The sequence below is a fragment of the Oncorhynchus nerka genome, linkage group LG2 (assembly GCF_034236695.1).
Source record: "Oncorhynchus nerka isolate Pitt River linkage group LG2, Oner_Uvic_2.0, whole genome shotgun sequence".
Lineage (NCBI taxonomy): Eukaryota > Metazoa > Chordata > Actinopteri > Salmoniformes > Salmonidae > Oncorhynchus > Oncorhynchus nerka.
In genome coordinates, this window is record NC_088397.1 from 38,215,120 (window position 1) to 38,228,648 (window position 13,529).

At 43.4% G+C, this 13,529-nt stretch overlaps 1 protein-coding gene across 1 annotated transcript in view; it reads left to right on the forward strand.

The window, feature by feature from the left end:
* The window catches only part of LOC135572904 (receptor-type tyrosine-protein phosphatase T-like), a 201,277-nt gene that overhangs the window by 101,292 nt on the left and 86,456 nt on the right, over positions 1–13,529 (forward strand). Inside the window, exon 8 of the mRNA XM_065021620.1 lies at positions 2,356–2,649. Coding sequence (XP_064877692.1) covers positions 2,356–2,649 — 294 coding nt within the window. The remainder of the gene's footprint in view (positions 1–2,355; positions 2,650–13,529) is intronic.

Below are 13,529 nucleotides of genomic sequence, written 5' to 3' on the forward strand. Positions count from 1 at the left end.
AAATGGAGCTCTATAGGAGAAAGCCCTGCCTCCAGCTGTTTGCTTAGAAATTATAGGGACAATTAGGAGGCCTGCGTCTTGTGACCGTAGCGTACGTGTAGGTATGTACGGCAGGACCAAATCAGAGAGATAGGTAGGAGCAAGCCCATGTAATGCTTTGTAGGTTAGCAGTAAAACCTTGAAATCAGCCCTTGATTTGACAGGAAGCCAGTGTAGAGAGGCTAGCACTGGAGTAATATGATCAAATTTTTTGGTTCTAGTCAGGATTCTAGCAGCCGTATTTAGCACTAACTGAAGTTTATTTAGTGCTTTATCCGGGTAGCTGGAAAGTAGAGCATTGCATTAGTCTAACCTAGAAGTGACAAAAGCATGGATTAATTTTTCTGCATCATTTTTGGACAGAAAGTTTTAGATTTTTGCAATGTTACGTAGATGGAAAAAAGCTGTCCTTGAATTGGTCTTGATATGTTCTTCAAAAGAGAGATCAGGGTCCAGAGTAACGCCGAGGTCCTTCACAGTTTTATTTGAGACGACTGTACAACCATTAAGATTAATTGTCAGATTCAACAGAATATCTCTTTGTTTCTTGGGACCTAGAACAAGCATCTCTGTTTTGTCCGAGTTTAAAAGTAGAACGTTTGCAGCCATCCACTTCCTTATGTCTGAAACACATGCTTCTAGCAAGGGCAATTTTGGGGCTTCACCATGTTTCATTGAAATGTACAGCTGTGTGTCATCCGCATAGCAGTGAAAGTTAACATTATGTTTTCGAATAACATCCCCAAGAGGTAAAATATATAATGAAAACAATAGTGGTCCTAAAACGGAACCTTGAGGAACACCGAAATTTACAGTTGATTTGTCAGAGGACAAACCATTCACAGAGACAAACTGATATCTTTCCGACAGATTAGATCCAAACCAGGCCAGAACTTGTCCGTGTAGACCAATTTGGGTTTCCAATCTCTCCAAAAGAATGTGGTGATTGATGGTATCAAAAGCAGCACTAAGGTCTAGGAGCTCGAGGACAGATGCAGAGCCTCGGTCCGATGCCATTAAAATGTAATTGACAAGTGTCGTCTCAGTGCTATGATGGGGTCTAAAACCAGACTGAAGCATTTCGTATACATTGTTTGTCTTCAGGAAGGCAGTGAGTTGCTGCGCAACAGCCTTTTCTAAAAATTTTGAGAGGAATGGAAGATTCGATATAGGCCGATAGTTTTTTATATTTTCTGGGTCAAGGTTTGGCTTTTTCAAGAGAGGCTTTATTACTGCCACTTTTAGTGAGTTTGGTACACAATCCTGTGGATAGAGAGACGTTTATTATGTTCAACATAGGAGGGCCAAGCACAGGAAGCAGCTCTTTCAGTAGTTTAGTTGGAATAGGGTCCAGTATGCAGGTTGAAGGTTTAGAGGCCATGATTATTTTCATCATTGTGTCAAGACTCAGATTTAAAGAGGAGTCCGTAATTTGCTTTCTAATAAATCATAATCTTTTCCTCAAAGAAGTTCATGAATTTATCACTGCTAAAGTGAAAGTCATCCTCTCTTGGGGAATGTTGCTTTTTAGTTAGCTTTGCGACAGTATCAAAAAGGAATTTCGGATTGTTCTTATTTTCCTCAATTAAGTTAGAAAAATAGGATGATCCAGCAGCAGTAAGGGCTCTTCGGTACTGCACGGTACTGTCTTTCCAAGCTAGTCGGAAGACTTCCAGTTTGGTGTGGCGCCATTTCCGTTCCAATTTTCTGGAAGCTTGCTTCAGAGCTCGGGTATTATCTTTCTCACTGTCTGTCTCTCTTATCCCGTAACCCCCTGTCGAGAGGAAGGAAGGAGAGATACGGAGCCGTTCAATGCACTGGAAGCCCTGTGCTGTCTCTTGTGGATAATGTCACAGGGTATCAGGGCTGCTCTAGTTGAGTGGAGAGCAGGGTAGCATGCAGCGAAGGGGAATATGGGAAAGAGTGAGGCACTTCACCTCATTAGATGCAATGCTCTCGCTGGCATTCAGTTTAGTTCGGATACAATTTACCTCTGGCAGAAGGGTACCACTCAAGTTTGGTTTTGATTTCACTTTGTGAAAGTGTTTGATAATAACCAGTTTACATACATTGTTATGACACAGTTTACATGCTCCATGGCACTCATTCATAACTGTCCATATCATGCTGCCAATTCATGCTCCCTTAAAACCACCATTATCTATCACAGGGGTTCCCAAAATGTTCTCACACACAATCCCAAATTGACATCAGGAAATTGCAGTGACCTCAATCATTTATCCACATACATTTGGGAACCACTGACCTAGGCCTATATTCTAATCTCCATTGTCCTCTCTCTCTCTGCCCCCTCAGCTCCCCCCACGCCCATTGCCCCTCCGGAGCTCTTGGCGGTGGGGGCCACCTACCTGTGGATCAAGCCCAACGCCAACTCCATCATCGGGGACGGACCTATCATCCTGAAGGAGGTGGAGTACCGCACCACCACGGGCAACTGGGCCGAGACCCACATCGTGGATGCCCCCACCTACAAGCTTTGGCATTTGGACCCCGACGTGGAGTACGAGATCAAGGTTCTGCTGACCCGGCCAGGCGAGGGAGGCACGGGGCCCCCGGGACCTCCACTCATCACCCGGACCAAGTGTGCTGGTGAGTGGAACAATGTGGTTTCTTTGTCGGTGTTGTGTTTCTGTCTGTGTTCTATTATGTTCAAGTGCTCGTTTTTATTTAGGTCCCCATTAGCTGATGCCTTAGCGACTGCTGGTCTTCCTGGGTTCCTTCTAACTAGAGAATAATTAACAATCTGTAGATAGGCTTTACTCCTAGTTTGAGGGATAGTGTGTGGATTTCTACTGCTCATCTTTCAGTGCTGTATACATTGGGCTCCTATTACCAGCTATTTCCTCTTTGATGATGGGAGCTATATTCCATTATCTAATTGAAGGTTATCGAATTCATCACAAGTGAGACTTGGAAAACGAGAACCAAATAGATTTTTCCTTGCAACAGTGAATCAATGACTTCACTGTGCACCACCTGCCTCCATAAGGTCCACCCCACCTTCGGCTTCTGAAGTTCACACTTCCTGAATCATCCGAGACACTCCGTTTGCATCCCAAATGGCACCCTTTTCCCTTTATAGTGCACTACTTTTGACCAGGACGCATAGGGTAGGTGGTAGACATTTTTGTTGTTGTAATTATTGGCCCAGTGGGTAGCGTATGCAGCTTGCAGAAAGACACACTTCATTTAATAAAGTGACTGCTAATCAGATCAACCCTGTGTGTGCGTGTGTATGAGAGAGACTGTGTGTGTGCAACTGTGTCTGTATGTGACTGTTTGCATGTGTGTGTGCGTGCAATGGCTCCTGTGGGGCTCTGATGGAGAATGGTAATTGAGGTGAGCAGATGAGCAGCCGTGGGAAGTCTCTGTTCTCCAGGTGAGAGACATGATGAAGGAGCTGCGTGTGGCAGCGCCAACACAGTGGGGAAGCACCAATGATCTGGAGAAAATGAAGCACTGTTAGTGTCCCCTCTCTCTTTTTCCCTTTTCTTTCTCTTTCTCTCTGCACCTTTCTCTTTCTCCTGTTCTTTCGCTCTTTCTTCTTTTTCTGTTGAATTCTCTCTCCTTCAATTTAGTCTCTATACTTTCTGGCAGTTTTCTTCTCTGTATTTCTATAATCCTTTTCTCTCTTTCTCTTATTCTCTTTGTCTACTTTGCTTTGAATTCTCTCTCTCTCCATTGAGTCTGTATTTCTTAATCTCTCTCTCTTATCTATTTCCCCCTGTTCTTTCCCTCTCATTACCCGCTGCTTTACTCAACATCTCATTCTTGTTCTCCGTCTGGAAAACTGATTGGATATAAGGGCAGAAGGCGAGACCCAGATGCAGACAAAGGAGGCAGATGGTTAGAGTCTTTGTTGTTTATTTCATCCAAAATGAGTAGGTAAGGGAATGGCCGTGGACAGGCAAAAGGTCAAAACCAGAGTCCAAGAGGTGAAGAGTGGCAGACAGGCTGGATGTCAGAGCAGGCAGAAGGGTCAGGGAGGCCGGTACGGAGTCCAGAAAAAACAGGCAAGGGTCAAAACCGGGAAGACTAGAAAAAGAGAATGGAGAACAGGAGTATGGGAAAAACACGCTGGTTGACTTGAAAGCATACTAGACGAATTGGCACAGAGAGACAGGAAACACAGGGATAAATACACTAGGGAAAATAAGAGACACCTGGAGGGGGTGGAGACAATCACAAGAACAGGTGAAACAGATCAGGGCGTGATGTTGGATTTGCAAAAACTCATCAATGTAAGGGATTTTTTTTTTTTTTACACAACGTTTAATCTTTATTCAATGACAGGGTGATATTCTTGGGTTGATTCTACGTTGAATTCCCATTAGTTGACAACTCAACCAAATGTAAATCAAAACTTGATGTTGAACTGACGTCTGGGTCCAGTGGGACAGTTGCTGCCTTCTCAAACCTTTTGAAGTTTATGCAGGGTGAATATGTCTGGGAGTGTGTCTGTGTGTGAATCTGCCAATGAATGTCTGTCTCCAATCTTCGGCCTTTGTCTTTTTGTATGTTGGTGCTGTGACTATGTGTGTTCAAGGTACTTTGCGCTACTCTAAGTTCCTCTGTGTGTGTGTATGCGTCTGTGTTTATGAGCTCACATTTGTGTGCGCGTGTCTTTGTGTGGTCCTTTGGCAGCCACCATCGCTCTCTGTACCAGTAAACAATTTAGCTAGGTGAAAATGATGTGCTATAGTGGTTCCCTGCCACCGGCTCTGCAGGTATCCACCACACCGCCACCGCCCCCCCCCCAACACACACTCCTGGGCTCCCTGTCTCAGAAGCCCCACTCCCTCTCAGCGGGCTTCCACAGCACTTCTTGCCTGATGAAATGCTCCCAATTCCAGCTGACAGACACTATCTGATCTGTGCCACCGCCAGCCGCAGCCGTTTGCATTATGCTAATCCAGGCCCATGTAAAAAGTGCTTTCTCGCTAATGTACAGCTACGGGCGGTGGCATTCACTGTGACATTCATCAGGCATGTGTGGAGTAGACGCTGCACCACACATTATCACTGTCAAAGGCAAAGGCAATGAATAGAGCCCCCTGGAGGAAACTGTAGAAGATGTCAGCTCCGAATGGAGCCGGAATGGAGGCTGAACGGAACACGCAGAAATCGATACGGTCCGCATGAAGAGGAGTTTGTAATACATCCCCAAACAGGCTAAAAAACAAGAAGAGGACCTTTCTTGGGTTGTGAGCCGACCACTCTCGGACCAGTTACAGATTGCCCAGTCACTTTGATTGGGCTGTAGAAGCTAACCTGAGAACAGTGTTGACAAGGGGGTAGATCTTTCTGTTACAGTAAGCTACGCAGTGCTGCATCTCAACTCGGTTCAGGCTGTGTTAATGTGTTCCATCCAGAAGGTGTTGGTCCTCAGCCTAAGTTACATGAATCAGAACAAACCCCGCTTGACAGTGTCGAACTACCACACAATTCTGGTGTGTTTCATGTAAGCTGAAGATCGGACACTGTTCGAGATGTCCGAGTGCACGAAGATGAGTCAGAACCAATAGACAATTTACGCTGCTTGGGCATTTGCGTTTGTGCACAAGTCTGTGTGTGTGTGTGTGTGTGTGTGTGTGTGTGTGTGTGTGTGTGTGTGTGTGTGTGTGTGTGTGTGTGTGTGTGTGTGTGTGTGTGTGTGTGTGTGTCTACCTGCGGCCCAGATCAATATGGAAGAGGCTGCCTGTTTTCATCATATCAGAGTCAACCAGGAGGGAGAGAGAGAGGATGAAGAGGGAAGGGTGAGGAAGGAGGGAGGGAGGGGAGACAGCGGGGGCAGAGTGGAGGTGATGTGGAACAAAGGTGCTGCTGGCCGCGGCTCAATAGCTCTGTACTGTAACTCCTCTGTGTACTGGGCTAGCTTGGCTGTGTGAAGTGCAGCAGAAAGAAACATATGTTTTCTGAAGTGTCGGCCGCCGTGTTTACCTGTCAGAGAGATCTCGTGCCGGGATGGGGGGTGTAGAGAGGAGAAGGGCCTCATAAATGCTCAGGGGCCCGCTCGCTTGTCTGCCTGGCTGATTTGAGTGTTGGCAGCCTGCAGCGCTTGAGTGGGCTTTGTCGTGGCACAGCAGGGCCGAGGGGGAAATACAAAGCACACATTGCTATTCACGTCTACATCCTCCAACACCTGGGTGTATGGCCATTACAGTGGATGTACTGTTATCTTATTACATTCAGGTCAAATTCAAGACCCATTTACTACTCTCCGCCAGGCAGTTGTGGAGTAAGTACCACATTTTCATACTTGAGTAAGAGTAAAGTTACGTTAATAGAAAATGACTCAAGTAAAAGTGAAAGTCACCCTGTAAAATATTACTTGAGTAAAAGTCGCCTAAAAGTATTTGGTTTTAAATGCACTTAAGTTTTAAAAGTAAATGTAATTTCTAAAAATATTTATAAACAATATAATTGGACCAGTTTCCTGTCCTGTTGAGCATTCAACATTTTATGACTACTTTTGGCTGTCAGCGAAAATGTATGGAGTAAAAATTACATTATTTTCATTAGGAATGTAGTGGAGTAAAAGTTGTCAAAAATATAAATAGTAAAGTACAGATAGCCCAAAAACTACTAAAGGACTTTACACCACTGCCACCAGGTGACGATGAGGAACGTGACATCTTTGGCTCCCAGCGTGTCGCTTCATCTCATGTGTCATCCCGCCGACTGGCACACATTCTTCCACTCGGCCCTAACACCCGCGGTGGCGAAGTGTGTTTGACTCGTTAGGAGGTGGACTGAAGATGCCTTTAATCCATTTTGCACTGAGCGTGAATGATCTATAAACTATAGACCTCCGCTTGACTGTCAACCAAACAGGATTTATTCTTATTGTCTTTCCCCTCACGTTACGATAAATCTCCCCCCTGTGCGTTGGAAGATGAAGGTGATAATGTGCTTGTGAGAGCTGTGGTGGCAAGAGTTCATCTTACTCATCCTGCAGTCTCTCTCTCTGTCCTTGGCTGGTTGCCCCGAAAATACCCACCTACACATGTTCCCCCCTCCTGGAGGATCAAATGGACACTCTCCAATAACCGGATTTTCTGTTTTATTAGGTAAATCCCAACCATGAAGAAGTTTTGGAAAATGTTCAAATTGACATTGGATAATTTTTAATATTCTGATGAAAAAATGGCCTCGTAGCTTCCTAAACTCTAGTGTTAAGTTTGAAGTTTCTGGGTTTCTTAGAGTTCAGGCACATTTAATGATTTATATGGCTCTCTCTTTAGACTACCATGCTTTAGTGCTTTCTATTACCATTGCCCTTCATAAGCTTTTCATAGATGATGGGCAGTGGACCGTTGTCTGGCCTAGAATTCATGCCGAGCCCAAATGCATGGTTTTAAAGGACAACGCTACTGTTAATTTGTTTGCATTATTTCTGGGCAAGGAGAAGATGACTTTGCTCGACCTCCAAGGCTGGTCTCCTGGGCCAGCATTAATCTTTCCGCTCGCCATGATCTGAGAAGAGGACTTTGCAATATAACATTTATCTCCAACAGTTCTTTCTCTCCTAAGTCGCCGCTGCTACTGCCACAGAGGGGTTGTCCTGCCACACATGCACACACAGACACGTGCACGCTCGCACATACACGGACACACTTTCTTCACAGGTCACTCATCTCCCTTCAGGGAGTAGTGAGGAAGACATGGAGGAACGCTCTGATGATCTGGGGGACGCAGCCTCTCCTGGATTGATCACTCTTTAAAACACCTTCCCTCTTCTGTTAACTGACTGAATATTTATGAGGCAGGATCTAATGTGTCTCCTGGCTTATATCCTCACACTACTAAGAGATGGGTATTTGATTTACCAGCAGGATATATGACTTTCCTTTACTTCCTTGCCAACTGCAGCTTTTTGATTTAAAAGACTCAAGCTTTAAAAACAACCTTTTGTACCGGGGAAGGGACAGGGATATTTTAAACTAAAAAATGTTTGAATCAAAATGAGTTAACATACTGCAATTCTCATCAAATTGTGATGAGGACAAGGGGACAATGTGCTGTTGTAGTGAAAGAAACATGAAATAAAGCTACTCACACAGCATAGAGTCTTTTCACCAATGACATTGTTTTATGTCTAACCTAGCACTCAAGATGTGCTTGTGGGCCTTGTCAAGAACTTCAAGACTATCAAAAGCCATGTCAAATATCCTTATAATGCAAGAAAGACAATACGCCAAGTGTCTTCAAGGACTCGACCAGGGAGGCCCGTTGAGAACAGCTAATCCTTGCTTTTTCTTCTTAACATGGAACGTTAAGGGATTTAAGGCACCATATAAACAACATAGGCTTTTTTTTAAAACACTGACGCACCAGTCAACACTGATCGGCCACTCAAACTGGGCCCAAGTTAATCAGAAAGGCTCTTCACATGCTGAAAGGCCTCTATTTCTACTTTCACCTTCCCCTCTGCTCTCCCCTCTCTCTCTCTATGGGGCTTATAATGACAGGCCTGAGGATAAACCCCACTGGTACAGCTTGGTAATAAAGGCTGTGTTTGTGTGTGTGTGTCTGTACACGTGTGCGTGTGGTAATGAAGAGGGTAAGGGAAAGCTCTTCAGAGAGAGCTGATGCCTGACAAAGCATGTTTCACATTTCCTTTCACAGCACGTCTCACAGACACACACACAGCACGCCAATATGTTGAATTCCAAGTGTGTGGTTAATGTGTGCATGTATGTAATGCGTATGTGTGATTGTGATGATGGTACAGGGGGAATTGGGGGATGCTCATATGTGTATGCATGAGCATGTACAGTACCAGTCAAATTTGGACAAACCTACTCATTCAAGTTTTTTTTCTACATGGTAGAATAATAGTAAAGACATCAAAACTATGAAATTACACATATGGAATAATGTAGTATCCAAAATAGTGTTAAACAAATCAAAATATATTTTATATTTGGTATTATTCAAAGTAACCACCCATTCCCTTGATGACAGTATTGGACACGCTTGGCATTCTCTCAACCAGTTTCATGATGTAGTCACCTGGAATGCATTTCAATCAACAGGCGTGCCTTGTTAAAAGTTCATTTGTGGAATATCTTTCCTTCTTAATGCATTTGATCCAATGACTTTTGTTGTGACAAGGTAGGGTTGGTATACAGAAGATAGCCCTATTTGGTAAAAGACCAAGGCCATATCATGTCAAGAACAACTCAAATAAGCAAAGATATACGACAGTCCATCATTACTTTAAGACATGAAGGTCAGTCAATCCGGAAAATTTCAAGAACTTTGAAAGTTTCTTCAAGTGCCTGTCTCAAAATCCATCAAGCACTATGATGAAATTGGCTTTCATGAGGACCACCACAGGATAGGAAGACCCAGAAATAACTCTGCTGCAAAGTTCATTGACTGCACCAGATTTGCCAGTTCTTACTGTGAGATGTTACCCCACTCTCCCACCAAGGCACCTGCAAGTTCCCAGACATTTCTGGGGGGAATGGCCCTAGCCCTCACCCTCCAATCCAACAGTTCCCAGATGTGCTCAATGGGATTGAGATCCGGGCTCTTTGCTGGCCATGGCAGAACACTGTCTTGCAAGAAATCACACACAGAATGAAAAGTATGGCTGGTGGCATTGTCATGCTGGAGGGTCATGTCATGCCTGCAGGAAGGGTACCACATGAGGGAGGAGGATGTGTTCCCTGTAACGCACAGCGATGAGATTGCCTGCAATGACAACAAGCTCAGTCCGATGATGCTGTGACACAACACATCAGACCATGATGGACCCTCCACCTCCAAATCAATCCTGCTCCAGAGTACAGGCCTTGGTGTAAAGCTAATTCCTTCCACGATAAACGTGAATCCGACCATCACCCCTGGTGAGACAAAACCGCAACTTGTCAGTGAAGAGCACTTTTTCCAGTCCTGTCTGGTCCAGCGGTGGTGGGTTTGTGCTTATAGGCGACGTTGTTGCCAGTGATGTCTGGTGAGGACCTGCCTTACTACAGGCCTACAAGCACTCAGTCCAGCCTCTCTCAGTCTATTGCGGACAGTCTGAGCACTGATGGAGGGATTGTGCGTTCCTGGTGTAAATCGGGCCGTTGTTGTTGCCATCCTGTACCTGTCCCGCTGGTGTGATGTTCGGATGTACCAATCCTGTGCAGGTGTTGTTACACGTGGTCTGCCACTGCGAGGACGGTCAGCTGTCCATTCTGTCTCCCTGTAGCGCTGTTTTAGGCGTCTCACAGTACATTGCAATTTATTGCCCTGGCCACATCTGCAGTCCTCATGCCTTCTTGCAGTATGCCTAAGGTACGTTCATGCAGATGAGCAGGGACCCTGGACACCTTTCTTCTGGTGTTATTCAGAGTCAGTAGAAAGGCCTCTTTATTGTCCTAAGTTTTCATAACTGTGACCTTCATTGCCCACCGTCTGTTAGTGTAAACTGTTAGTGTCTTAACGACCGTTTGACAGGTGCATGTTTAATTAATTGTTTATGGTTCATTGAACCATAACCAAGCATGGGAAACAGTGCTTAAACCCTTTACATTGAAGATCTGTGAAGTTATTTGGATTTTTACAAATTATCTTTGAAGGACAGGGTCCTGAAAACGGGATGTTTCTTTTTTTGCTGAGTTTTTGCTGTACTGTACGCTACTGATGCGCAGGTTGACTCATAATCCACAGTCCCCACAGTTATATCCACAGGGCGATCAGGTTTAGGGTCATGAAATATTGTATGGATGAAGGGTGCTGGACAGGTTGAATAAAGAGAAAACAATGTGTAAAAAAATGTATACATGTATAATTATTGTGCAATTCTTGTCTAAAGTGGCTACGTTGAGATTTTTCTTTCATTCTTTTGTCAAGTCTAAGTTTTAGGGCCTACCTCTACAAGCGCCAAATACACGCAATTGCCAAATGCAATTGGGAGGTTGTGCAGAAAACGTTTACGTCAATCCACTGAGGTGAAAAGGACAATGTTGGAGTATATTTCAACAAGAGGAAAGCTGCAAAATGGAGAGTTGAAAATAAAGAGAAGGTAGCAGGGCCAGAACAGTAGCGTAGTGTTTGGCACTATACAATTTCGACAGTCACAAGGGAACTGTATTGTTCAGATCGGTTAAATAGAATAATATCTGAAATATGGACACTGACTGTAGTAGGTCTATAACCTTTCACCCTTTATAATATTATATACCACAATTAGGGCTGTTGGTCTCACGGTAATTGACCGTTAATTAACATAAACACATTTAGCATCTCCTGGCTTCCACGCATAGCCTACAAGCCACTGACACAGACCTTTGGAACAACTACATTTTTTAAAAGTCTAATAAATCTATTTAATATAGCCTACACCATTACAATAAATTCCTTATTTATTTTAGACAGGTCTAAAGGAACATGATTACGAAGAAAATGTGTATTTCAGAAGAACAGAATTACATACTCTGAGTTGTCCTTATGTTTGGCCCTGATCTGCCTATGCCTTGAGGCTGTGGGCTACACTAGTTAATGTAGCAGACAGGATTTGCTTCGAATGTACATTTATTTTATAGTATGAATAATACAATTGAACATAGCTGAATAAAATAAAATGTAAAACACTAAAATAGAAATATATTTCTCCAAAAGATTCAAAAGGGTTCAGTCTCATTGTCAACAGTGAAGAGGCAACTCCGGGGTGCTGGCCTTCTAGGCAGAGTTCCTCTGTCCAGTCTCAATGTCAACAGTGAAGAGGCAACTCCGGCGTGCTGGCCTTCTAGGCAGAGTTCCTCTGTCCCGTGTCTGTGTTATTTTGCCCATCTTAATCTTTTATTTTTATTGGCCAGTCTGATATATTCTTTGCAACTCTGCCTAGAAGGCCAGCGTCCCGGACTCACCTCATCACTGTTGACATTGCTGCCCGTTGTGGACTTGTGAGGTGTCTGTTTCTCAAACTAGACACTCTAATGTACTTGTCCTCTTGCTCAGTTGTGCATTGCTCAGTCCCACTCCTCTTTCTATTCTGGTTAGAGACAGTTTGAGCTGTTCTGTGAAGGGAGTAGTACACAGCGCTGTATGAGATCTTCAGTTTCTTGGCAATTTCTCGCATGGAATAGCCTTCATTTCTCAGAACAAGAATAGACAGATGGGTTTCAGAAGAAATGTCTTTGTTTCTGGCCATTTTGAGTCTGTAATCAAACCCACAAATGCTGATGCTCCAGATACTCAACTAGTGTAAAGAAAGCACAACCGTTTTCAGCTGTGCTAACCTAATTGCAAAAGGGTTTTCTAATGATCAATTAGCCTTTTAAAATGATAACCTTGGATTAGCTAACACAATGTGACATTGGAACACAGGAGTGATGGTTGCTGATAATGGCCCTCTGCACGCCTATGTAGTTATTCCATGAACAAATATGAAGTATTCAGCTACAATAGTCATTTACAACATTAACCATGTCTACGCTGTATTTCTGATCGATTTGATGTTATTTTAAGGGACAAAAAAAATTGCTTTTCTTTCAAAAACAAGGACATTTATAAGTGACCCCAAACGTTTGAACGGTAGTGTATACTAAATAATATATGTGTGAATTTTGTTTTTGATTTAGATTTGACAATTATCATGCACCTTTCTTGGAACAGGGGCAGAGGGATAAATACTGTACATGTCATCTATGCACTTAAATATTGAATGGACGACTATTTTCCCGTAGTTCATTTTCATGCCAACCAGATAGGCTATACTCCTGTTGTAAAGCGAAGCAATGTGCTTAATATTAGGAATGTTGAGAAATAAATATAGTAGGCCTAGCCTATAGAAAGCTGATGGGATGGGACCCTCTTTTTAATACAGGCCATCAAAACTATGTTTTCTCACGCAATTGCATAGCCTATAGAAATGTTGCTCAACATGAGCTCATGGGTTCTCATGAAGTGTTTGATTTGATTTTCGATCACATTTGCATTGATATCAGTATGATTAGAGGGACAATAGAGTGCTGAGTACCAGGCAGTTAGCCAGTTTGGTAGGCTACTAATGACCATAAGCAGCATCAGAGCTTGGAGAAGTCTAATTACCGTGACTAAACAGTCACGTGGAATTTGACTGCAGTCATGAGTCGTGACTACCAGTGTGGCGGTAATACTGTACCCTAACCAAAATATACAGTATATCCCTAATCTCTAATCGCTTTAAAATGTATGTCTTACATCCTGGAAATGTTATATAAGATTTGACATAGGCTGATTGAATTTGATGTCTGCCATCAATTGAGACGCAAAGATTAAGTTGATATGAAACTAAGCTCTTCAGAAGCAGCAAGGGCAGTCAAATTTCCTCTATGACAGATACGTTACATTGATTCCTTTTGGAAGAATTACAATCATAGCTTGGTATAGTTTTTTGGGCATTGTCAAAGACTCACCCAAATAGAGATGAATGTCATTGAGAATAAGTTTTGAGTGCAATCTGAGACTAAGATAAAGAGCAAAAAAGTAAT